The following is a 24143-nucleotide window of genomic DNA, read 5'->3' as shown; positions in this document are numbered from 1 at the left end:
GCAAAAAAATCCCAAAAATTCTCAAAAAATATCCCCAAAAATTAGAAAAAAATCCCCAAAAAATCTCAAAAAAATCCCAAAAAAATCCCCAAAAAAATCCCCAAAAAATCCCCCAAAATTTTCAAAAATCCCCAACAAAATCCTCAAAAAATTCCAAAAAAATCCTCAAAAAATCCTAAAAAATCCCAAAAAATTGCAAAAAAATCCCAAAAGTTCTCAAAAAAAATCGTCAAAAACTCAAAAAAATCCCCCAAAAATCCCCAAAAAATCCCCCAAAATTTTCAAGAATCCCCAACAAAATCTTCAAAAAATTCCAAAAAAATCCTCAAAAAATCCAAAAAAATCCAAAAAAAATCCCCAAAAAATCCCCAAAAAATCTCCCCAAAATTTTCAAAAATCTCCAACAAAACCCTCAACAAATTCCAAAAAAATCCTCAAAAAATCCTAAAAAATCCCCAAAAATTCCCCAAAAAATCCCCAAAAAATCCCAAAAAAATCCAAAAAATCCTAAAAAAAAATCCCCAAAAATTGCAAAAAATCCCAAAAATCCTCAAAAAAAATCCCCAAAAAATTGCAAAAGTTCCCCAAAAAATCCCCAAAAATCAAAAAAAAATCCTCAAAAAAATCCCAAAAAAATCCTAAAAAATCCTCAAAAAATCCCAAAAAATTGCAAAAAAATCCCCCAAAAATGCCCCAAAAATTCAAAAAAATCCGCAAAAAATCCCAAAAAAATCCTAAAAAAATCCCCAAAAAAATCCCCCCAAAATTTTCAAAAATCCCCAACAAAATCCTCAAAAAATTCCAAAAAAATCCTCAAAAAATCCCAAAAAATCCTAAAAAAAATCCAAAAAAATCCCAAAAAAATGCCCCAAAAATTCCAAAAAAATCCCCAAAAAATCCTCAAAAAAATCCCAAAAAATCCTAAAAAAATCCCAAAAAATCCCCAAAAAATCCTCAAAAAACCTCAAAAAAATCCCCAAAAAATCCTCAAAAAAATCTCCAAAAAATCCCAAAAAATCCTCAAAAAATCCTAAAAAATCCCCAAAAAATCCCCAAAAAATCCCCAAAAAATCCCAAAAAAACCTAAAAAATCCCAAAAAAAATCCCAAAAATTCCCAAAAAAATCCCAAAAAACCCTCAACAAAATCCAAAAAAATCCTAAAAAATCCTTTAAAAAATCCTAAAAAATTGCAAAAAAATCCCAAAAAATCCCAAAAAAATCCTCAAAAAATCCTCAAAAAAACCCCCAAAAAATCCTCAAAAAAATGCCCAAAAAATCCAAAAAAAATCCCCAAAAAATCCTCAAAAAAATCCCAAAAAATCTCAAAAAAATCCTCAAAAAATCCCTAAAAAATCCTAAAAAATCCCAAAAAAATCCCCAAAAAAATTGTAAAAAACCCTAAAAAAAATCCCAAAAAATCCCAAAAAATCCCCAAAAAATCCCAAAAAATCCCAAAAAACCCCCAAAAATCCAAAATATTTTTCCTTACCACAATCTGAAAATAATCCCCCGGAATCACCACCTCTCCATTTTTCAACCACCGCACCGTCGGCGTCGGCTTCCCGCTCACGGCGCATTCCAGCTCCACGTCCCAGCTCTCCCAGGCGTAAAGATTCGAAGGTCGAGTCAAAAAAAACGGTGGAACTACCCCAAAAAATAAAAAAAAAATCAAAATTTTAAATTAATTTTGAATTTTTAAGGTTTTTTCCCCTCATGAAATGTTTTCCCGCCTTTTTTTCCCGCCTTTTTCCGCCATTTCTCGATTTTCCCGCCTTTTTTCTCCCCCTCATGATTTGTCCGCCATTTTTCGCCCTCACAAAAGATTTTCCCGCCTTTTTTTCCCGCCTTTTTTTCCCGCCTTTTTTTTCCTGCCTTTTTTTGGTTGTTGTGAGGGAATTTTTTGAAATTTCTGGGAATTTTTTGGGGGGAATTTTTTTGGGATATTTTGGAGATTTTTTGGGAATTTTTTGGATTTTTTGGAGAATTTTTGGGGAATTTTTTGGGATTTTTTTGGGAATTTTTAGGAGATTTTTTTAGGGGATTTTTTTGGGATTTTTTGGGGATTTTTGGGAGAATTTTTGGGATTTTTTTGGAATTGTTTTGGAGAATTTTTGGGATTTTTGGGGGGATTTTATGGGAGAATTTTTGGGATATTTGGGGGATTATTTAGGGGATTTTTAGGGGATTTTTTTTGGAGAATTTTTTGGGAATTTTTGGGAGAATTTTTGGCATTTTTTGGAAATTTTTTGGGAATTTTTGGGATTTTTTAGGAGAATTTTTGGGATTTTTTGAGGATTTTTTGGGAGAATTTTTGAGATTTTTTTTGGAATTTTTTGGGGAATTTTTGGTATTTTTTGGGATTTTTTTGGGAGAATTTTTGAGATTTTTTGGGGGAATTTATTGGGAGAATTTTTGGGATTTTTTTGGGGATTTTTTTGGGATTTTTTTGGGAGAATTTTTGGGATTTTTTTGGAATTTTTGGGGAAATTTTTTGGGATTTTTTGGGAGATTTTTTGTCATTTCGGGGAGAATTTTTGGTAATTTTTGGGATTTTTTGGGGATTTTTTGGGAATTTTTTGGGAATTTTTTGGGGATTTTTTTGGATTTTTTTGGGGAATTTTTGGGAATTTTTGGGGGATTTTTGGGATTTTTTGGGATTTTTTTTGGGAATTTTTTGGGAGAATTTTTTTGGTTTTTTTTGGAATTTTTTGGAATTTTTTGGGATTTTTTAGGATTTTTTTTGGGATTTTTCTGGGAGAATTTTTGGGATTTTTTGGGAGAATTTTTGGGATTTTTTTGGGGAATTTTTGGGATTTTTGGGGGATTTTTTGGGATATTTTGGGAGAATTTTTAGGATTTTTTGGGAGAATTTTTAGGATTTTTTAGGGAATTTTTGGGAATTTTTTGGATTTTTGGGGATTTTTTAGGGGATTTTTTTTTGAGAATTTTTTAGGATTTTATCGAGAATTTTTGGGGATTTTTTCACCATTTTTTTTCCGCCATTTTGGCGATTTTTAGCGAATTTTTGCGGGAATTTTTTTGCCTTTTAAAATTTTTTTTTTTTTTAAATTTTTGTGAAATTTGGGGATTTTTGAGGAATTATTGATGGAGTTTTGGGAATTTTTAAAGAATTTTTTTTAATGGAGAATTTTTTGGGATTTTTTCGCGACTTTCTTTCCGCCATTTTGGCGAAATTTGTCGAATTTTCGCGGGAATTCTTTTGCTTTCTAAAATTTTTTTAAGAAATTTCAGGATTTTTTTGGGAATTATTAGTAGAATTTTGGGGGAATTTTTTAATGAATTATTTTAGATTTTTTTTGAAAATTTTTCAGGATTTTATCGAGAATTTTTGGGGATTTTTTTCGCGGTTTTTTTTCCCGCCATTTTGGCAATTTTTGGCGAATTTTCACGGGAATTTTTTTGCTTTCTAAAATTTTTTTTTTAAATTTTGGGAATTTTTTGGAAATTATTGCTGGAATTTTGGGGGGATTTTTTAATGAATTATTTTAGATTTTTTTGATAATTTTTTTGGATTTTTTTGGGATTTTTTCGCGATTTTTTTGCCGCCATTTTGGCGAAATTCGTCGAATTTTCGCGGGAATTTTTTTGCTTTCTAAAATTTTTTTTTTAAATTTCGAGACTTTTTTGGGAATTATTGGTGGAATTTGGGGGGATTTTTTAATGAATTATTTTAGATTTTTTTTGGAGAATTTTTTAGGATTTTTGGCGGATTTTTTCGCGGTTTTTTTTCCGCCATTTTGGCCATTATTGGCGAATTTTGGCGGGAATTTTTTCCAATTTTTTTGTAAATTTTGGGTGAAATTTGTGAATTTTTGGTGTTGATTCTCACCCAGCACTTGGAGCTGAGCAGTCCCGCTGTCATTGGCAGCCCCTGAGCCCACGGTGCAGCTGTAAGGCCCCAATTTTGGGGAATATTTTGGATTTTTTTTTTGAAATTTATTGGGAATTATTGAGAATTTTTTGGGATTTTTTTGAGAATTTTTTGGGATTTTTTTGAGAATTTTTCGGGATTTTTTTGGGAATTTTTCGTGATTTTTCTTCCATTTTTGGTGAATTTTCATGGAAATTTTTTCTTTTTTTTTTAAGTTTGTTTTTTAAATTTTGGGATTATTTTGGGCAATTTTTTGGAAATTATTGAGAATTTTTTGGGATTTTTTGAGAATTTTTTGGGATTTTTTTTGAGAATTTTTTAGGATTTTTTTGGGATTTTTTCGCGATTTTTTTGCCGCCATTTTGGCGAAATTCGTCGAATTTTCCCGGGAATTTTTTTGCTTTCTAAAATTTTTTTTTTTTAATTTTGGGAATTTTTTTGAAATTATTGGTGGAATTTTTTGGGATTTTTTTGAGAATTTTTTGGGCTTTTTTTAGAGAATTTTTTTAGGATTTTTGGGATTTTTTCGCCATTTTTTTTCCGCCATTTTGGCAAAATTCGTCGAATTTTGGCGGGAATTTTTTTGCTTTCTAAAATTTTTTTTTTAAATTTCGGGACTTTTTTGGGAATTATTGGTGGAATTTGAGGGATTTTTTGATGAATTATTTTAGAATTTTTTTGAGAATTTTTTAGGATTTTTTTGGGATTTTTTCGCGATTTTTTTTCCGCCATTTTGGCGAAATTCGTCGAATTTTCGCGGGAATTTTTTTGCTTTCTAAAATTTTTTTTCTAAATTTTAGGAATTTTTTTGGGAATTATTGGTGGAATTTGAGGGATTTTTTAATGAATTATTTTAGATTTTTTTGGAGAATTTTTTAGGATTTTTGGCAGATTTTTTCGCGATTTTTTTTCCGCCATATTGGCCATTTTTGGCGAATTTTGGCGGGAATTTTTTCCAATTTTTTTGTAAATTTTGGGTGAAATTTGTGAATTTTTGGTGTTGATTCTCACCCAGCACTTGGAGCTGAGCAGTCCCACTGTCATTGGCAGATCCTGACCCCAAAGTGCAGCTGTAAGGCACCAATTTTGGGGAATATTTTGAATTTTTTTTTGGAAATTTATTGGGAATTATTGAGAATTTTTTGGGATTTTTTGAGAATTTTTTGGGATTTTTTTTGAGAATTTTTTGGGAATTTTTTGGGAATTTTTTGTGATTTTTCTTGCATTTTTTGTGAATTTTCATGGAAATATTTTCATTTTTTTTTAAGTTTGTTTTTTTAATTTTGGGATTATTTTGGGCAATTTTTTGGAAATTATTGAGAATTTTTTGGGATTTTTTTGAGAATTTTTTGGGGTTTTTTTTTGAGAATTTTTTAGGATTTTTTTGGGGATTTTTTCGCGGTTTTTTTTCCGCCATTTTGGCGAAATTTGTCGAATTTTTTTGCTTTCAAAATTTTTTTTAAGAAATTTCAGGAGTTTTTTGGGAATTATTGGTAGAATTTTGTGGGGATTTTTTAATGAATTATTTTAGATTTTTTTGGAGAATTTTTTAGGATTTTTGGCGATTTTTTCGCCATTTTTTTTCCGCCATTTTGGCCATTTTTAGCGAATTTTGGTGGGAATTTTTTTCAATTTTTTTGTAAATTTCGGGTGAAATTTTGCCAATTTTGGTGTTGATTCTCACCCAGCACTTGGAGCTGAGCAGTCCCGCTGTCATTGGCAGCCCCTGAGCCCACGGTGCAGCTGTAAGGCCCCAATTTTGGGGAATATTTTGGATTTTATTTGGAAATTTATTGGGAATTATTGAGAATTTTTTGGGATTTTTTTGAGAATTTTTTGGGATTTTTTTGAGAATTTTTTGGGATTTTTTTTGGGAATTTTTCGTGATTTTTCTTGCATTTTTTGTGAATTTTCATGGAAATTTTTTCTTTTTTTTTAAGTTTGTTTTTTTAATTTTGGGATTATTTTGGGCAATCTTTTGGAAATTATTGAGAATTTTTTGGGATTATTTTGAGAATTTTTTGGGATTTTTTTGAGAATTTTTTAGGATTTTTTTGGGATTTTTTCGCGATTTTTTTGCCGCCATTTTGGCGAAATTTGTCGAATTTTTTTGCTTTCTAAAATTTTTTTTTTAAATTTGGAGAATTTTTTTGTGAATTATTGGTGGAATTTTGTGGGGATTTTTTCATGAATTATTTTAGAATTTTTTTGAGAATTTTTTAGGATTTTTTTGGGATTTTTTCGCGATTTTTTTGCCGCCATTTTGGCAAAATTCGTCGAATTTTCACGGCAATTTTTTTGCTTTCTAAAATTTTTTTTTAAAATTTTGGGACTTTTTTGGGAATTATTGGTAGAATTTTGTGGGGATTTTTTCATGAATTATTTTAGATTTTTTTTGAGAATTTTTTTTATTTTATTGAGAATTTTTGACGATTTTTTCACCATTTTTTTCCGCCATTTTGGCCATTTTGGGCGAATTTTGGCGGGAATTTTTTCCAATTTTTTTGTAAATTTTGGGTGAAATTTTGCCAATTTTGGTGTTGATTCTCACCCAGCACTTGGAGCTGAGCAGTCCCGCTGTCATTGGCAGATCCTGACCCCAAAGTGCAGCTGTAAGGCACCAATTTTGGGGAATATTTTGGATTTTTTTTGGGAAATTTATTGGGAATTATTGAGAATTTTTTGGGATTTTTTTGAGAATTTTTTGGGATTTTTTTTGACGATTTTTCAGGATTTTTTTGGGGAATTTTTCGTGATTTTTCTTCCATTTTTTGTGAATTTTCATGCAAATTTTTTCATTTTTTTTTAAGTTTGTTTTTTTAATTATGGGATTATTTTGGGCAATTTTTTGGAAATTATTGAGAATTTTTTGGGATTTTTTTTGAGAATTTTTTGAGATTTTTTAGAGGATTTTTTAGGATTTTTTTGGGATTTTTTCGCGATTTTTTTTTCCGCCATTTTGGCGAAATTCGTCGAATTTTCACGGGAATTTTTTTGCTTTCTAAAATTTATTTTTAAATTTTAGGAATTTTTTTGGGAATTATTGGTGGAATTTGAGGGATTTTTTAATGAATTATTTTAGATTTTTTTTGAGAATTATTTAGGATTTTATTGAGAATTTTTGGCGATTTTTTCGCCATTTTTTTCCCGCCATTTTGGCAATTTTTGGCGAATTTTCACGGGAATTTTTTTGCTTTCAAAAATTTTTTTTTTTAATTTTGGGAATTTTTTTGAAATTATTGGTGGAATTTTTGGGGAATTTTTTCATGAATTATTTTAGATTTTTTTTGAGAATTTTTTAAGATTTTATTGAGAATTTTTGGCGGATTTTTTCGCCATTTTTTTTTCCGCCATCTTGGCCATTTTTGGCGAATTTTGGCGGGAATTTTTCCAATTTTTTTGTAAATTTTGGGTGAAATTTGTGAATTTTTGGTGTTGATTCTCACCCAGCACTTGGAGCTGAGCAGTCCCACTGTCATTGGCAGATCCTGACCCCAAAGTGCAGCTGTAAGGCCCCGAATCGCCCTCGGTCACGGCGGAAATTCGCAGGTTGCTCCCGGCAACAAGGGAATATTTCTTGGAGCTGGGGAAAGAAAATCAAATTAAATAAAATAGAAATTAAATCAAATTAAAAAAAAAAAATTTAATAATATAAATTAAAAAAATAAAAGAAATATAAGTTAAAAAGTAAAATAAAAATAAAATAAAACAAAGTAAAAAAAAATATAAAAAAATTTAAAATAAAGAAAATAAAATAAAACATAAATAAAACGAAACAAAATAAAATAAAGTAAAATAAAATAAAATGAAAAAAAATTAAATTAAATTAAATTAAATTTCCGGAAGCGGAACATTCCAGGATGACGTCACTTCCTGTCTGGGCCTTGACGCCCGAAAAAATCCACAAAAAAATCCCCAAAAAATCCCAAAAAATCCTCAAAAAATCACAATAAATTCCCCAAACAAATCTGAAAAAATCCCTAAAAAATTCGAAAAAAATCCTAAAAAAATCATAAAAAATGCTAAAAAAATCCTAAAAAAATTCTAAAAAATTCCTAAAAAATCCTAAAAATTTTCAAAAAAAATCCCCAAAAATTCCCAAAAAATACCAAAAAAATCCCAAAAAATTAAAAAAAAATCCCAAAAAATCACAAAAAATTCCCCAAACAAATCCTAAAAAAATCCTAAAAAATCCTAAAAAAAATCCTAAAAAATTCCTAAAAAAAATCCTAAAAAATCCTAAAAAAATCCTAAAAAAATTCTAAACAAATCCTAAAAAAATCTGAAAAATTCCCTAAAAAATCCCAAAAAAATTCCCAAAAAAATACCAAAAAATCCTCAAAAAAATCACAATAAATTCCCAAAAACATTCCATAAAAATCCTAAAAAAATCCTAAAAAAATCCTTAAAAAATCCCCAAAACAATCCTAAAAAATCCTAAAAAATCCTAAAAAAATCCCCAAAAAATCCTAAAAAATTTCTAAAAAACTCCTAAAAAATTCAAAAAAAATCCCAAAAAAATCCTAAAAAAATCCTAAAAAAATCCCGAAAAAATCCTAAAAAAATCCTAAAAAAATCCTAAAAAATCCTCAAAAAAATCACAAAAAATTCCTAAAAAATCCCAAAAAAATACTAAAAAAATCCTAAAAAAATAAAAAAAAATCTGAAAAAAATGCAAAAAAATTCCAAAAAAATCCTCAAAAAAATCACAATAAATTCCCCAAAAAATTCCATAAAAATATCAAAAAAATCCTAAAAAAATTCCTAAAAAATCCCAAAAAAATCCTAAAAAATTCCTAAAAAATCCTAAAAAAATCCTAAAAAAATCCTAAAAAATCCTTAAAAAGTCATAATAAAATCCCAACAAAATACCTTAAAAATCCAAAAAAAATCCCAAAAAATTCCTAAAAAATCCCCAAAAATCCAAAAAAAATCCCAAAAAAACCCTAAAAAATCCCAAAAAATCCCAAAAAAATCCTAAAAAAATCCCAAAAAATCCCAAAAAAATCCTAAAAAAATCCCAAAAAATTTTTATTTTTTTTTTAAATTCCAAAATAATTTTTATTTCCTCACCTGACAGGGATGAGGTCGTCGCCCCGGAACCAGGTGATGGCGGGTTGGGGATTTCCGGAAGCGGAACATTCCATGATGACGTCACTTCCTGTCATGGCCTTGACGTCGGTTGGGCGCCGCAGGAAACGGGGAGGCCGCGGAGCGCCGGGATCTGAGGGGAAAAAATTCAAATTAATTATATGTTAAATATATTAAAATAAATTGAAATTCAATTTTTTAAAAGATTCAAAAAAATTCCCTAAAAGAATCCAAAAAAGATCCCCAAAAAAATGACAAAAAAGACTAAAAAATGCCATAAAATATACAAAAAAATCCCAAAAATTCCCAAAAAATTCCCCAAAAAATCCTAAAATATCCCCCAAAAATTCCCTAAAAACAGTCCTCAAAAATCCCCAAAAAATTGCCTCAAAAAATACGAAAAAATCCCTAAAAAATCCCTAAAAAAAATCCCCAAAAAATGCCTAAAAAAACCCCAAAAATCCCTAAAAAATCCCTAAAAAAAATCCCCAAAAAATGCCTAAAAAAAACCCAAAAATCCCTAAAAAATCCCTTTAAAAGTCCTAAAAAATTCAAAAAAATCCCTAAAAATCCCAAAAAATCCCTACAAAAATTTATAAAAAATCCTAAAAAATCCCCAAAAAAATCCAAAAAAACCTCAAAAAAATCCCTAAAAAATCCCAAAAAATCCCTAGAAAACCCCAAAAAAATCCCAAAAAAATCTCTAAAAAATGTCCAAAATTCCTAAAAAATTTCCCAAAAAATCCCAACAAAATCCTCCAAAAAATCCCCAAAAAAATCCCAAAAATTCCCTAAAAAATCACCAAAAAAATCCAAAAATTCCTCAAAAAATCCCCAAAAATTCCCCAAAAATTCCCGAAAAATCCCTAAAAAATCACCAAAAAAATCCAAAAAAATCCCTAAAAATTCCCAAAAAATCCCTAAAAAATCCCTAAAAAATCTCTAAAAATCCCCAAAAAATACCCTAAAAAAACCTATAAAAAATCCAAAAAAATCCCTAAAAAATCACAAAAAAATCCCTAAAAAATCCCTAAAAAATCCTAAAAAATTCCTCAAAAAATCCCCAAAAATTACCAAAAAATCCCTAAAAAATCACCAAAAAATCCCTAAAAAATCCCCAAAAATTCCTTAAAATAATCGCAAAAAATCCCCAAAAAATCCCTAAAAAATCCCAAAAAATTCCCAAAAATCCCAAAAAAATCCCCAAAAAATCACCAAAAAAATCCCTAAAAAACCCCAAAAAATCCATTCAAAATTCCTTTAAAAAATCCTAAAAAATCCCTAAAAAATCACCAAAAAATCCCAAAATAATCCAAAAAATCCCTCAAAAATCACCAAAAAATCCCCGAAAAATCTCCAAAAAATCCCAAAAAATCCCTAAAAAAAACTATAAAAAATCCAAAAAAATCCCTAAAAAATCACAAAAAAAATTCCAAAAAATTCAAAAAAAATCCCAAAAAAATCCCAAAAAATCCCCAAAAAAATTCCTGAAAAAAAACTAAAAAATCCTTAAAAAATACCTTAAAAATCTCTAAAAAATCCCAAAAAAATCCCTAAAAAATAAAAAATAAATCCAAAAATTTCCCCAAAAAATACCAAAAAATTCCCTAAAAAATTCCCAAAAATCCCCAAAAAATCCCAAAAAAATCCCTAAAAAAATACAAAAAATTCCCAAAAAATCCCCAAAAATTCCCTAAAAATTCAAAAAAAATCCCTAAAAAATCACCAAAAAAATCCCTAAAAAATCCCCAAAAAATACCCTAAAAAAAACTATAAAAAATTCAAAAAAATCCCTAAAAAATCACCAAAAAATCTCTAAAAATCCCAAAAAATCCCTAAAAAAATCCTAAAAAATCCCAAAAAAATCCCAAAAAATCCGTAAAAAATCACCAAAAAAATAAAAAAAACCCTAAAAAATCCGCAAAAAAATCCAAAAAAATCCCTAAAAAATCCGCAAAAAAATCCAAAAAAATCCCTAAAAAATCCTCAAAAAAATCCAAAAAAATCCCTCAAAAAATACAAAAATAATCTAAAAAAATCCCTAAAAAATCACCAAAAATTCCCCAAAAAATCCCAAAAAATCCCCGAAAAATCCCAAAAAAATCCCTAAAAAATCTCTAAAAAATCCTAAAAAATTCCCAAAAAATCCATAAAAAATTTTTAAAAATCCCTAAAAAAATCCCAAAAAAATCCCTAAAAGATCTCCAAAAAATCCAAAAAAATTCCATAAAAAATACAAAAAATTCCTCAAAAAATACAAAAATAATCTTAAAAAATCCCTAAAAAATCCCAAAAAAATCCCCCAAAAAATCCCTAAAAAATCCCCAAAAATTCCCAAAAAATCCCAAAAAATCCCCGAAAAATCCCTAAAAAATCCCCAAAAATAAAATAAAAATCTCCAAAAAATCCCAAACTTTCTTACCTTCCAAAACCTTGACTTCTATTTCATTCCCCACTCTGGAACTCCCAAAATATTTCACCAAGCACCGATAACTCCCGGCATCATCGCTCCTGACCCCCGAAATCTGCAACGTCCCCGAGGGCAACAAGGCCATTCTTGGGTCAGAAAATTCCGAATTTCCAGCAGGAAAATCCTCCCTGTCCTTCTGCCAACGGATTTTTGGGGTTGGGTCAGCCTGGAATTGGCAGGGGAGGAGGAGGGGATCGCCCTGGAAAATTGAGATGGAGGTGGGGAGGGAAAGGGAGCGGAGAGGGGCTGAAAAAGAGAAAAAAAATTGAAATTAAAATGGGTTTTTAATGGTTTTTTGGGGTTTTTTTAATGGGGAAGTTGGTTGGTTTAAGGGGAAATTAATAAACATTTTTTTTCAATTTTTTTCTGATTTTTTGGGGTTTTTTTTCCCATTTTTTTCTCTGATTTTTCTCCCATTTTTTTCCCAATATTTCCTAATTTTTTGTCTGTTTTTTCCCCATTTTTTCCTAATTTTTTCCCATTTTTTCCACATTTTTTCCTAATTTTTTCCCATTTTTTCCCCATTTTTTCCCATTTTTTCTCCTATTTTTCTCCTATTTTTTCCTATTTTTTCTCCAATTTTTTTCTAATTTTTCCCAATTTTTTCCCATTTTTTCTCCATTTTTTCCTCAATTTTTCCCTAATTTTCTCCAACTTCTTCCCCATTTTTTCCTCACTTTCCTCCATTTTATTCCAATTTTTTCCCCATTTTTTCCCCATTTTTTCTCCATTTTTCTCTAATTTTTTCCCATTTTTTCTCCATTTTCTCCTCCATTTTTTCCTAATTTTCTCCATTTTTTCCCCATTTTTTTCCCATTTTTTCTGAATTTTTTCCAAATTTTTCCCCATTTTTTCTCCTATTTTTCTCCATTTTTCTGCCATTTCTTCACCAATTTTTCCCCATTTTTTCTCCTATTTTTTCCCAATTTTTCTCCCATTTTTTCCCATTTTTTCCCCATTTTTCCCTCATTTTTTCCCACATTTTTTCCCATTTTTTGTCTAATTTTGCTCCTATTTTTTCCTAATTTTCTCCATTTTTTCCCCAATTTTTCCCCAATTTTTCCCAATTTTTCCCCATTTTTTCTCCATTTTCTCCTCCATTTTTTTCCTAATTTTCTCCATTTTTTCTCCTATTTTCCTCCATTTTTTCTCCATTTTTTTCCCATTTTTTCCCTAATTTCTTCCTAACTTTCTCCACATTTTTCCCCAATTTTTTCTCATTTTGCTCCATTTTATTCCCAATTTTTTCTCATTTTTTCTCCATTATTTCCCCATTTTTTTCCCATTTTTTCCCCATTTTTTCCCCAATTTCTTCCTAATTTTTCTGCATTTTATTCCTATTTTTTTCCTAATTTTCCTCCATTTTATTCCCAATTTTTTCCCAATTTTTCTCTGTTTTTTCCCATTTTTTCTCCTATTTTTCCCCAATTTTTTCCCGATTTTTCCCAACTTCTTCCCCATTTTTTCCCATTTTTTTCCATTTTTTCTCCATTTTTTCTCCATTTTTTTCTCCATTTTTCCCCCATTTTTTCTCCGATTTTTACCAAATTTTTTTCCAATTTTTTTCCAATTTTTCCCCAATTTTTCCCCATTTTTCCCCAAATTTTTCCCTTTAATCTTTACCTGGATTTATCACCGTGGCCCCGCTGCTCCCCACGGCTCCCAGCCCCTCCAGCCCCACCCAGCAGCGATAAACGCCCTCATGGCCTCCGCGGTGCCGCCGCTGCGGAACGTTCCGGATCCACACCCAGCCCGCGGCCACCTCAGCCCATTCCTTGGGATTTTTTCCCATTTTTTCTCCATTTTTTGGGATTTTTTCCCATTTTTTCTCCATTTTTTTGGGATTTTTTTCCCATTTTTTCCCCATTTTTTTGGGATTTTTTTCCCATTTTTTCGGATTTTTTTTCCCATTTTTGCTCCATTTTTTGGGGATTTTTTTCCCATTTTTTGGGATTTTTTTCCCATTTTTTCTCCATTTTTTGGGATTTTTTTCCCCATTTTTTCTCCATTTTTTGGGATTTTTTTCTCATTTTTTCTCTGATTTTTCTCCCATTCTTTCCCCAATCTTTCCTCATTTTTTGTCTATTTTTTCTCCATTTTTTCCTAATTTTTTCCCATTTTTTCCCCATTTTTTCCTAATTTTCTTCAATTTTTTCTCCATTTTTTCCCCCATTTTTTCCTAATTTTTCCCCATTTTTTTCCCATTTTTTCTCCATTTTTTTTCCCATTTTTTCCATATTTTTCTCCATTTTTTCTCCTATTTTTCCCATTTTTTCTCCATTTTTTTTTCTATTTTTTCCTAATTTTTCCCCATTTTTTCTCCATTTTTTCCTAATTTTTTTCCCAATTTTTTCCCTTTTTTTTCTAATTTTTTCACATTTTTTCCTAATTTTTCTCCATTTTTTCCCCAATTTTTCCCCGATTTTTCACCATTTTTTCCAATTTTTACTCAAATTTTTCTCTATTTTTTCCTCCATTTTTTTCCTAATTTTCTCCATTTTTTCCCCTTTTTTCCCCATTTTTTCTCCAATTTTTCTCCTATTTTCTCCCATTTTTTCTCCATTTTTTCCCCAATTTCTTCCTAATTTTTCTGCATTTTTTTTCTCAATTTTCCCCAATTTTTTCCTCATTTTCCTCCATTTTATTCCCAATTTTTTCCCATTTTTTCTCCATTTTTTCCCCATTTTTTTCCCGATTTTTACCAAATTTTTTTTCCAAATTTTCCTCAATTTTTTTCCAAATTTTCCTCAATTTTTTCCCATTTTTCCCCAAATTGTTTCTTTTAATCTTTACCTGGATTTGCCACGCTGGCCCCGCTGCTCCCCACGGCTCCCAGCCCCTCCAGCCCCACCCAGCAGCGATAAACGCCATCATGGCCTCCGCGGTGCCGCCGCTGCGGAACGTTCCGGATCCACAGCGACCCATTCTCGATTTGTTTCCTCCTCTCATCCTTTTCCACATCCAGGAATTCCCAATCTTTCCTCCAGAGGATTTTGGGTGTTGATTCTGTTCCATCCACGTGCACAGAGCAGTCGAGGACGACGTCGGAGCCGGGCGCGGTTATGGAGGGGGAGGGAGCGCGGAGGAAGCGGATGCTGGTGAAGGGGGGGAGGGCTGAGGCTGGAAAAAATAAATAGAAAAAAATTAAATTTTTTATTTTGATTTTTTTCTGAATTTTTTGTGATTTTTTCTGAATTTTTTTTGATTTTTTTCTGATTTTTTTCTGATTTTTTTGTGATTTTTTGGTAATTTTTTCCTGATTTTTTTCTGATTTTTTCTGATTTTTTTGCAATTTTTTTGGTCATTTATTCGGAATTTTTTGTGACTTTTTTCTCATTTTTTTGTGATTTTTTAGTGATTTTTTGGTGATTTTTTCATGTTTTTTTCTGATTTTTTTCGCATTTTTTTCTGGTTTTCCTTCTGATTTTTTCTTGATTTTGTCTCATTTTGTTCTGAATTTTTTGTGAAATTTTTGGGTTTTCTTTCAATTTTTCTGTGATTTTTTTCTGAATTTTTTTGTGATTTTTTAATGATTTTTTGAGAATTTTTTGGGATTTTTTTCTGTTTTTTTTCTAATTTTTTCTGAATTTTTTCTGATTTTTTTTCTGATTTTTTTCTGATTTTTATGAATTTATTGTGATTTTTTACTGATTTTTTTTCTGAATTTTTTTTCTAATTTTTTGTGATTTTTTTTCTGATTTTTTCTGAATTTTTCGTGATTTTTTTCTGATTTTTTCATGTTTTTTTTTTATTTTTTTCGCATTTTTTTCTATGCTTTTCTCTGATTTTTTTCTGATTTTTTTCTGAATCTTTTGTGGTTTTTTTCTGAATTTTTTCTGATTTTTTTCAGAGTTTTTTGTGATTTTTTTTCAATTTTTTTCTGAATTTTTTCCTGATATTTTCCTATTTTTTCTGATTTTTTTGTGATTTTTTTCTGAATTTTTTGTGATTTTTTTCTGATTTTTTTCTGAATATTTTGTGATTTTTTCTGGTTTTTTTCTGGGTTTTTTTCTGACTTTTTTCCCATTTTTTTCTGATTTTTTTCTGATTTTTTTGTAATTTTTTTCTGATTTTTACTGATTTTTTTTCCTATTTTTTCTGATTTTTTTCTGAATTTCTTGGTGATTTTTTTCTGATCTTTTTCAGATTTTTTTCTGAATTTTTCTGATTTTTTTTCTGATTTTTTCTAATTTTTTCTGATTTTTTTCTCTTTTTTTTTCTGATTTTTTTTTATTTTTTTCAGATTTTTTTCAGGTTTTTTTCTGATTTTTTTCCTCATTTAATCTGATTTTTTTCAGATTTTTTCCACATTTTTTCTGAATTTTTTTCTGCCTTTTATTAAAATTTATTCCCAGATTTTTTCACATTTTTCTCAAATTTTTTCTAATTTTTTCTGATTTATTTCTGATTTATTTCAGATTTCTGATTTATTTCTGAATTTTTTTTCAATTTTTTTTCTGATTTTTTTCTGAGTTTTTTTGATTTATTTCTGATTTATTTCTGATTTATTTCTGATCAATTTCAGATTTATTTCAGATTTATTTCTGATTTATTTCTGATTTATTTCTGATTTTTTTTGATTTTTTTCTGATTTTTTTTCTGATTTTTTTCAATTTTTTTTTACTTTTTTCCTGATTTTTTGTGTCAAAAAAAATTAAAATTTGGGATTTGGAACTCACCAGAAATTCTGGAATTTTCCAGGGAGCAGCAGAGCAGGAGGCAAATCCAGGGAAGGGGAATCATCATTTCCAAAATTTTATTTTTATTTAAATTTGGGTTTTTCTGTGGAAAAAAAATAGAAATAAATTAAAATTATTTAATGAAATATAATAAAATATAATGAAATAAAAGAAAATATTAAAATTATTTAATAAAATATAATAAAATATGATGAAATAAAAAAAAATAAAAATGAAATTAAATTAAAATAAAATGAAATAAATTAAAATAAAGTGATAATAAAATTAAATTAAAATTAAAATAAATAAATAAATAAAAAATAAAATAAACTCAAGAATAAAATAAAATAAAAATAAATTCTAAATAAAATAAAATAAAAGAGACTAAAATAAAATAAAAAATAAATTAAAATTAAAAAAAAAAAAAAATAAAATAAAAATAAAATAAAATAAAATAAAAATAAATTAAAATGAAATAAATGAAATGAAATAAAATAAAATAAATAAAAATATTAATTTTTATTAATTTAATTTAAATAAAAAGGAATTAAAATAAAATAAAATAAAATAAAATAAAAAATAAAAATATAAATAAAATAAAATAAAAATAAAGTAAAAAATAAAATAAAATAAAAATTAAATTAAATTAAAATAAATTAAAAATAAAGCAAAAAAAATTAAATTAAAATAATAAGAAAATAAAATGAAATTATAATAAAATAAAATTTTAAAAATGAAAATAAAATAAAATAAAATAAAATAAATAAAATAAATAAAATACAAAATAAGATAAAATAAAATAAAATAAAATAAATAAAATAAAATAATTTAAAAAATATTTTTAATTTTATTAATTTAATTTAAATAAAATGGAATTAAAATAAAGTAAAATATAAAATAAAAATATAAATAAAATAAAATCAAAATAAAGTAAAAAATAAAATAAAAATTAAATTAAATTAAATTAAAAATAAAGCAAAATAAATTAAATTAAAATAATAATAAAATAAAATGAAATTATAAAAAAATAAAATTTAAAAAATGAAAATAAAATAAAATAAAATAAATAAAATAAAATAACTTAAAAATAAAATAAATAAAATAAATAAAATAAAATAAAATAAAATAAATAAAATAAAGTAAAATAAATAAAATAAATTTAAAAATATTTTTAATTTTAATTAATTGAATTTAAATAAAATGGAAATAAATAAAATAAAATAAAATAAAATAAAAATAAAATAAAATAAAATAAAATAAATAAAATGTAATTAAAATAAAATAAAATAAAATAAAATAAAATAAAAAAATAAAAATAAAATAAAATTAAATAAATATTAAAATAAAATTAAATAAAATAGAATTAAAATAAAATAAAACAAAATAAAATAAAATAAAATAAAAATAAAATAAAACGAAATAAAATAAAATAAAATAAAATAAAATAAAATAAAATGAAATAAAATGAAATAATAAAAATAAAATAAAATAAAATAAAATAAAATAAAAATAAAATAAAATAAAAATAAAATAAAATAAAATTTTTCCTGGGATTTTACCCCCAAAAATTCCCCAAATTTTTCCCTTCCAGGACCCAAAAATTCCCCAAATTTTTCCCTTCCAGGACCCAAAAATTCCCAAATTTTTCCCTTCCAGGACCCAAAAATTCCCGAATTTTCCCCAAAATAATTTTAGGAATTTTTTTTACCCTTCCAGGACCCAAAATTCAAAAATTTTTCCCTTCCAGGACCCAAAAATTCCCAAATTTTTCCCCCAAAAAAATTCAGGAATTTTTTTTTACCCTTCCAGGACCTCAAAATTTGGGGGGGAAAATCCCGGGAATTTTTTGGGTCCTGGAAGGGAAAAATTTGGAGAATTTTTGGGTCCTGGAAGGGGAAAATTTGGGGAATTTTTGGGTCCTGGAAGGGAAAAATTTGGGGAATTTTTGGGTCCTGGAAGGGAAAAAAAATCAATTTTGGGGGGAAATCTTGGGAATTTTTGGGTCCTGGAAGGGGAAAATTCCAGGAATTTTTGGGTCCTGGAAGGGAAAAATTTGGGAATTTTTGGGTCCTGGAAGGGAAAAATTTGGGGAATTTTTGGGTCCTGGAAGGGAAAAATTCAGGAAATTTTTGGGTCCTGGAAGGGAAAAATTGGGGAATTTTTGGGTCCTGGAAGGGAAAAATTTGGGAACTTTTTGGGGAAAATTTTGGGAATTTTTGGGTCCTGGAAGGGAAAAATTTGGAGAATTTTTGGGTCCTGGAAGGGAAAAATTTGGGGAATTTTTGGGTCCTGGAAGGGAAAAATTTGGGGAATTTTTGGGTCCTGGAAGGGAAAAATTTGGGGAATTTTTGGGGTGAAAATTTGGGAATTTTTGGGTCCTGGAAGGGGAAAATTTGGGGAATTTTTGGGTCCTGGAAGGGAAAAAATTCAGAAATTTTGGGTCCTGGAAGGGAAAAATTTGGGGAATTTTTGGGGAAAATTTGGGAATTTTTGGGTCCTGGAAGGGCAAAATTTGAGAAATTTTGGGTCCTGGAAGGGAAAAAATTTGGGGAATTTTTGGGTCCTGGAAGGGAAAAATTTGGGGAATTTTTGGGTCCTGGAAGGGAAAAATTTGGGGAATTTTTGGGTCCTGGAAGGGAAAAAATTGAGAAATTTTGGGTCCTGGAAGGGAAAAATTTGGGGAATTTTTGGGTCCTGGAAGGGAAAAATTTGGGGAATTTTTGGGTCCTGGAAGGGAAAAATTTGGGGAATTTTTTTGGGTCCTGGAAGGGAAAAATCCCAGAAAATTTTGGGGAAAAATGTTGGGAATTTTGGGTCCTGGAAGGGAAAAAATTGGGGAATTGTTTGGGTCCTGGAAGGGGAAAATTGGGGAATTTTTTGGGTCCTAGAAGGGAAAAATTTGGGAATTTTTGGGTCCTGAAAGGGAAAAATTTCAGGAATTTTTGGGTCCTGAAAGGGAAAAATTTCAGGAATTTTTGGGTCCTGGAAGGGAAAAATTCGGGGATTTTTGGGTCCTGGAAGGGAAAAATTGGGGGATTTTTTGGGGGAAAATTTTGGGAATTTTTGGGTCCAGGAAGGGCAAAAATTGGGAATTTTTGGGGGTAAAATCCTGGAATTTTTGGGTCCTGGAAGGGAAAAATTTGGGGAATTTTTTTGGGTCCTGGAAGGGAAAAATTTGGGGAATTTTTGGGTCCTGGAAGGGAAAAAATTGGGGAAGTTTTGGGGATAAAATCCTGGAATTTTTGGGTCCTGGAAGGGAAAATTTCTGGCAATTTTTGGGTCCTGGAAGGGAAAAATTTGGGGAATTTTTGGGTCCTGGAAGGGAAAAAATTTGGGGATTTTTGGGGTGAAAATTTGGGGAATTTTTGGGTCCTGGAAGGGAAAAAATTTGGGGAATTTTTGGGGTGAAAATCCCTGGAATTTTTAGGTCCTGGAAGGGGAATATTCCCATCAATTTTAGGGTCCTAGAAGGGGAAAAATTGGGGAATTTTTGGGGATAAAACCCCTGGAATTGAGTCCTGAAAAGAGAAAAAATCCTGGAAATTTTTTGGGGTCCTGGAAGGGCAAAAATTGGGGAATTTTGGGGTAAAAATTCCAGGGATTTTAGGGTCCTGGAAGGGAAAAAAAACCCCAATTTTTTGGGAAAATCCCAGGAATTTTGGGGTCCTGGAAGGGGAAAAAATCCCAAAAATTTTTGGGGTCCTACAAAGGGAAAAATTGAGAATTTTTGGGGATAAATCCTGGAAATTTTGGGGTCCTGGAAGGGCAAAATTTGGGGAATTTTTGGGTCCTGGAAGGGGAAAATTTGGGGGGCAATCCCGGGAATTTTGGGGTCCTACAAAGGGAAAATTTGGGAATTTTTTTGGAAAAATCCCAGGAATTTTGGGGTCTTGGAAGGGGAAAATTCCCTTTAATTTTAGGGTCAAAAATTGATTAATTTTTGGGGGAAAAATCCGTTAATTTAGAGTCCCGAAAGTGAAAAAAAATAATAATTTTTGTGGAAAAAACGCCGGAATTTTGCTGTCCACAAAAACCCAAACCCCGATATTTTTATGAGGTGAATAATTTAAGATTTAGAGGGTGAAAAAAATGAAGAAAAAAGTTAAAAATAAAAAAAATTTCCCCTCAGGAATCGGCACCGCGGACAGAGACAAAAACCTCGCTCCGCCCCCCCCCCCCCCCCCCCCTTCCCCTCACGGATTAAAAAATTAAAATAAAATCAAACTAACCTCAAATTTTGCACTTAATCCATCAATCCTTCACTTCGGAGCGGGAAACTAAAAGAAAATAATTTTTTAAATGGAAAAAAAAGGGGAAAAAAAAGCGAAATAAAAACGCGGCCTAGGCGCGGCCCAGGCCTCGGGCGCCCCCTCAGGTTCCGGTGGGGGATCCCCCCCCCCTTTCCCCTCACGGATAAAAAAATTAAAATAAAATAAAATTAACCTCAAATTTTGCGTTTAATCCGTCAATCCTTCACATAGGAGGGGGAAAATGAAAAAAAAATAATTTTTTAAATGGAAATAAAAGGGGAAAAAAAGCGAAATAAAAACGCGGCCTAGGCGCGGCCCAGGCCTCGGGCGCCCCCTCAGGTTCCGGTGGGGGATCCCCCCCCCTTCCCCTCACGGATTAAAAAATTAAAATAAAATAAAATTAACTTCAAATTTTGCGTTTAATCCATCAATCCTTCACTTCGCAGCGGGAAAATGAAAGAAAATAATTTTTTAAATGGAAATAAAAGGGGAAAAAAAAGCGAAATAAAAACGCGGCCTAGGCGCGGCCCAGGCCTTGAGCGCCCCCTCAGGTTCCGGTCGGGGATTCGCGGCTTTTTATTTTTTATTTATTTTTTTTTTTAAGGGTTTTTTGTTGTTTAAGGGATGAAAGAGGTGGCAGGGGAGGGGTGGAGGCGTTCCAGGTTTTTATCCGATTTTTTTGGGTTTTTATTCGGTTTTTTTCCCCATTTTTATCGCATTTTTATCCCATTTTTTCTCTATTTTTTCCCCATTTTTATCCCACTTTTGTCCCGTTTTTATCCCATTTTTTAAACATTTTTACTCCTTTTTTATCCCATTTTTCCCTCAGATTTACCCCATGTCCTCCCCCTTTTAATCTCATTTTTTCCCATTTTTCTCTGTTATTTTTCTCTATTTTTTCCCCATTTTTTACCCATTTTCCCTCATTTTTCTCCCCATTTTTCTCCCATTTTTATTCCATTTTTCCCCTATTTTACCCCATTTTTTCCCTATTAATTCGCATTTTTTCCCCATTTTTTATCCCACTTTTTCCCTTTTTTTCCCCCATTAATTCCCTTTTTTTCCCCATTTTTTCCCCATTTTTATCCCATTTTTTCCCTTTTTTTCCCTCTATTAATTCCCTTTTTTTCTCATTTTTATCCCATTTTTTCCCCATTTTTTATCCCATTTTTATCCCATTTTTTCCTGTTTTTTTTCCCTATTTTCCCCTCATTTTGCCCCCATTTTTATCTCATTTTTATTCAATTTTTTCCCCATTTTTTCCCCTATTTTTCCCCATTTATTTCCCATTTAATTCCCATTTTTTCCCCATTTAATTCCCATTTTTTCCCCATTTTTTCCCCAATTTTCCCCCATTTATTTCCCTTTTTAATTCCATTTATTCCCCATTTTTCCCCATTTAAATCCCATTTTATCCCATTTTTTCGCCATTTTTATCCCATTTTTTCTCTTTTTTCCCCCCTATTAATTCCCATTTTTTTCCCCATTTTTTCCCCATTTTTCCCCATTTTTATTCCATTTTTCCCCTATTTTCCCCCTATTAATTCCCTTTTTTCTCCATTTTTTTCCTATTTTTTCCCCATTTTTATCCCATTTTTCCTTTCTTTTTTCCCTATTATTTCCCTCTTTTTCTGCATTTTTTCCCCATTTTATTCCCATTTTTTCCCCTTTTTTCCCCCATTTTATTCCCATTTTTTCCTCATTTTTTCCCCATTTATTTCCCATTTAATTCCCATTTTATTCCCATTTTTTCCCCATTTTATTCCCATTTTTTCCCCATTTATTTCCCCTTTTAATTCCATTTATTTCCCATTTATTTCCCATTTAATTCACATTTTTTCCCCATTTTTTCCCATTTATTTCCCATTTAATTCCCATTTATTTCCCCATTTTATTCCCATTTATTTCCCATTTTTTCCCCATTTATTTCCCCATTTTATCCCATTTATTCCCATTTTAATCCCATTTTTTCCCCATTTTTATTCCCATTTTTCCCTGCCCATCCCCAGCTGTTCCCTCCCTGCACAAAGCCCCAGCCCCGCTCCCTGCTGTTTTATTGTTCAATAATTCCCTTTTTTTATTCTTTTTTAATTTATTCCAGGCACCAGATGGAGCCCCTGGAAACCAAATTCCCCTGGGATTTTATTTCATTTATTTTATTATTTAATTCCATTTTTATCTCATTTTATTCTGATTTTTTTCTGATTTTATTCCAAATTTTTTCTCATTTTATTCCCAATTTATTCCCATTTTATTCTGATTTTTTTCTCATTTTATTCTGATTTTATTCCCATTTTTTTCTCATTTTATTCCCATTTTTTCCCCATTTTTTTCCCATTTTTTTCTGTTTTTATTCTCATTTTTTCCTTATTTTTATTCCCATTGTTTTCTCTTTTTTCCCCAATTTATTCCAAATTTTTTCCCATTTTTCCCCATTTTTTTCTCACTTTATTCCCATTTTTTCTCTGATTTTATTCATAATTTATTCCCATTTTATTGTGATTTTATTCCCAATTTTTTCTAATTTTTTCCTCTTTAATTCCCATTTATTTCTTATTTCATTCTCGTTTTTTTCTCATTTTATTCCCAATTTTTTTCATATTTTATTCTCATTTTTTTCTATTTTTTTCTAATTTTTTTCCCATTTCTCCCCCATTTTATTCCCATTTATTTCTCATTTTTTCCCAATTTATTCCCATTTTATTCTGATTTTTTCCTGACTTTATTCCCATTATTTTGTCATTTTATTCCCATTTTTTTCTAATTTTTTCCCATTTTTTTCTCTTTTTATTCCAATTTTTTTCTCATTTTATTCCCATTTTTTTCTGATTTTTTTCCCATTTTATTCCCATTTTATTCTGATTTTTTTCCCAATTTATTCCCATTTTATTCTGATTTTTTTCCCATTTTTTTCCCATTTTTTTCCCATTTATTTCTCATTTTATTCCCATTTTTTCCAACTTTTTTCTCTTTTTTTTTCTCTTTTTTTCCTATTTCTTTTCTGATTTTTTTCTCATTTTATTCCCATTTTATTCCCATTTTTTCTCATTTTATTCTCATTTTTTTCCCATTTTTTCCCAATTTATTCCCATTTTATTCTGATTTTTTTCTGATTTTATTCCCATTTTTTTCTCATTTTTTCCCCATTTTTTCTCATTTTTATTCCCATTTTTTTCAGATTTTTTTCCCATTTTTTCTTATTTTTTTCTCATTTTATTTCTATTTTAAAAAATATTTTATTGCCATTTTTTCCCATTTATTCCCATTTTTTTCTCATTTTATTCTCATTTTTCTCTGATTTCATTCCCATTTTATTCTGATTTTTCCCCAATTTTTTCCCCCAATTTATTCCCATTTTTTCTCATTTTTATTCCCATTTTTTTCTCATTTTTCCCCATTTTTTTCTCAATTTATTCAAAATTTTTTCCCATTTATTCCCATTTTTTTCTCATTTTATTCCCAATTTATCCCCATTTATTTCTTATTTTATTCCCATTTATTTCTGATTTTTTTCTCATTTTATTCCCATTTTTTTCTCTTTTTTCCCAATTTATTCCAAATTTTTGCCCCATTTTTCCCCATTTTTTTCTCACTTTATTCCAAATTTTTTCTCATTTTATTCCCATTTTATTCTGATTTTTTTCTCATCTTTTTCTCAATTTATTCCCATTTTTTTCTTAATTTATTCCCATTTTTTCTGATTTTTTCCACCCATTTATTTCCTATGTTTTTCCTCATTTTATTCCCATTTTTTCTGATT

General features: G+C 29.2%; 2 protein-coding genes across 2 annotated transcripts in view; both read right to left on the bottom strand.

Moving 5' to 3' along the window:
• Positions 1-13246, bottom strand: part of LOC117010739 (netrin receptor DCC-like) — a 31777-nt gene extending 18531 nt beyond the window's left edge. Inside the window, exons 1-5 of the mRNA XM_033085654.1 lie at positions 13078-13246; positions 11407-11700; positions 8967-9117; positions 7340-7476; positions 1491-1645 (exon numbers count right to left, since the gene is read on the bottom strand). Of these exons, the coding sequence (XP_032941545.1) occupies positions 1491-1645; positions 7340-7476; positions 8967-9117; positions 11407-11700; positions 13078-13246 (906 nt within the window). The remainder of the gene's footprint in view (positions 1-1490; positions 1646-7339; positions 7477-8966; positions 9118-11406; positions 11701-13077) is intronic.
• Positions 13247-14236: 990 nt separating this feature from the next.
• LOC117010738 (netrin receptor DCC-like) lies at positions 14237-16230 on the bottom strand. Its single transcript, XM_033085653.1, has 2 exons — positions 16134-16230; positions 14237-14574 (listed from the first exon to the last, which is right to left on the bottom strand). The coding sequence occupies exons 1-2, from the start codon at positions 16198-16200 to the stop codon at positions 14237-14239; spliced, it is 405 nt and encodes a 134-aa protein (XP_032941544.1). The 5' UTR covers positions 16201-16230.
• Positions 16231-24143: the final 7913 nt, after the last annotated feature.

Source organism: Catharus ustulatus, chromosome Z, assembly GCF_009819885.2.
Source record: "Catharus ustulatus isolate bCatUst1 chromosome Z, bCatUst1.pri.v2, whole genome shotgun sequence".
Classification (NCBI taxonomy): domain Eukaryota; kingdom Metazoa; phylum Chordata; class Aves; order Passeriformes; family Turdidae; genus Catharus; species Catharus ustulatus.
The sequence above is the reverse complement of the archived record's forward strand: the minus strand, read 5'-3'. Positions and strand labels throughout refer to the sequence as shown.

Excerpts from the sequence above, each read along its gene's own strand:
- LOC117010738 (XM_033085653.1), bottom strand. The coding sequence starts at position 16,200 with ATGATGATTCCCCTTCCCTGGATTTGCCTCCTGCTCTGCTGCTCCCTG. Across the intron at positions 14,575-16,133 it reads GGAAAATTCCAGAATTTCTG|CCTCAGCCCTCCCCCCCTTC; the intron begins GTGAGTTCCAAA and ends TATTTTTTCCAG.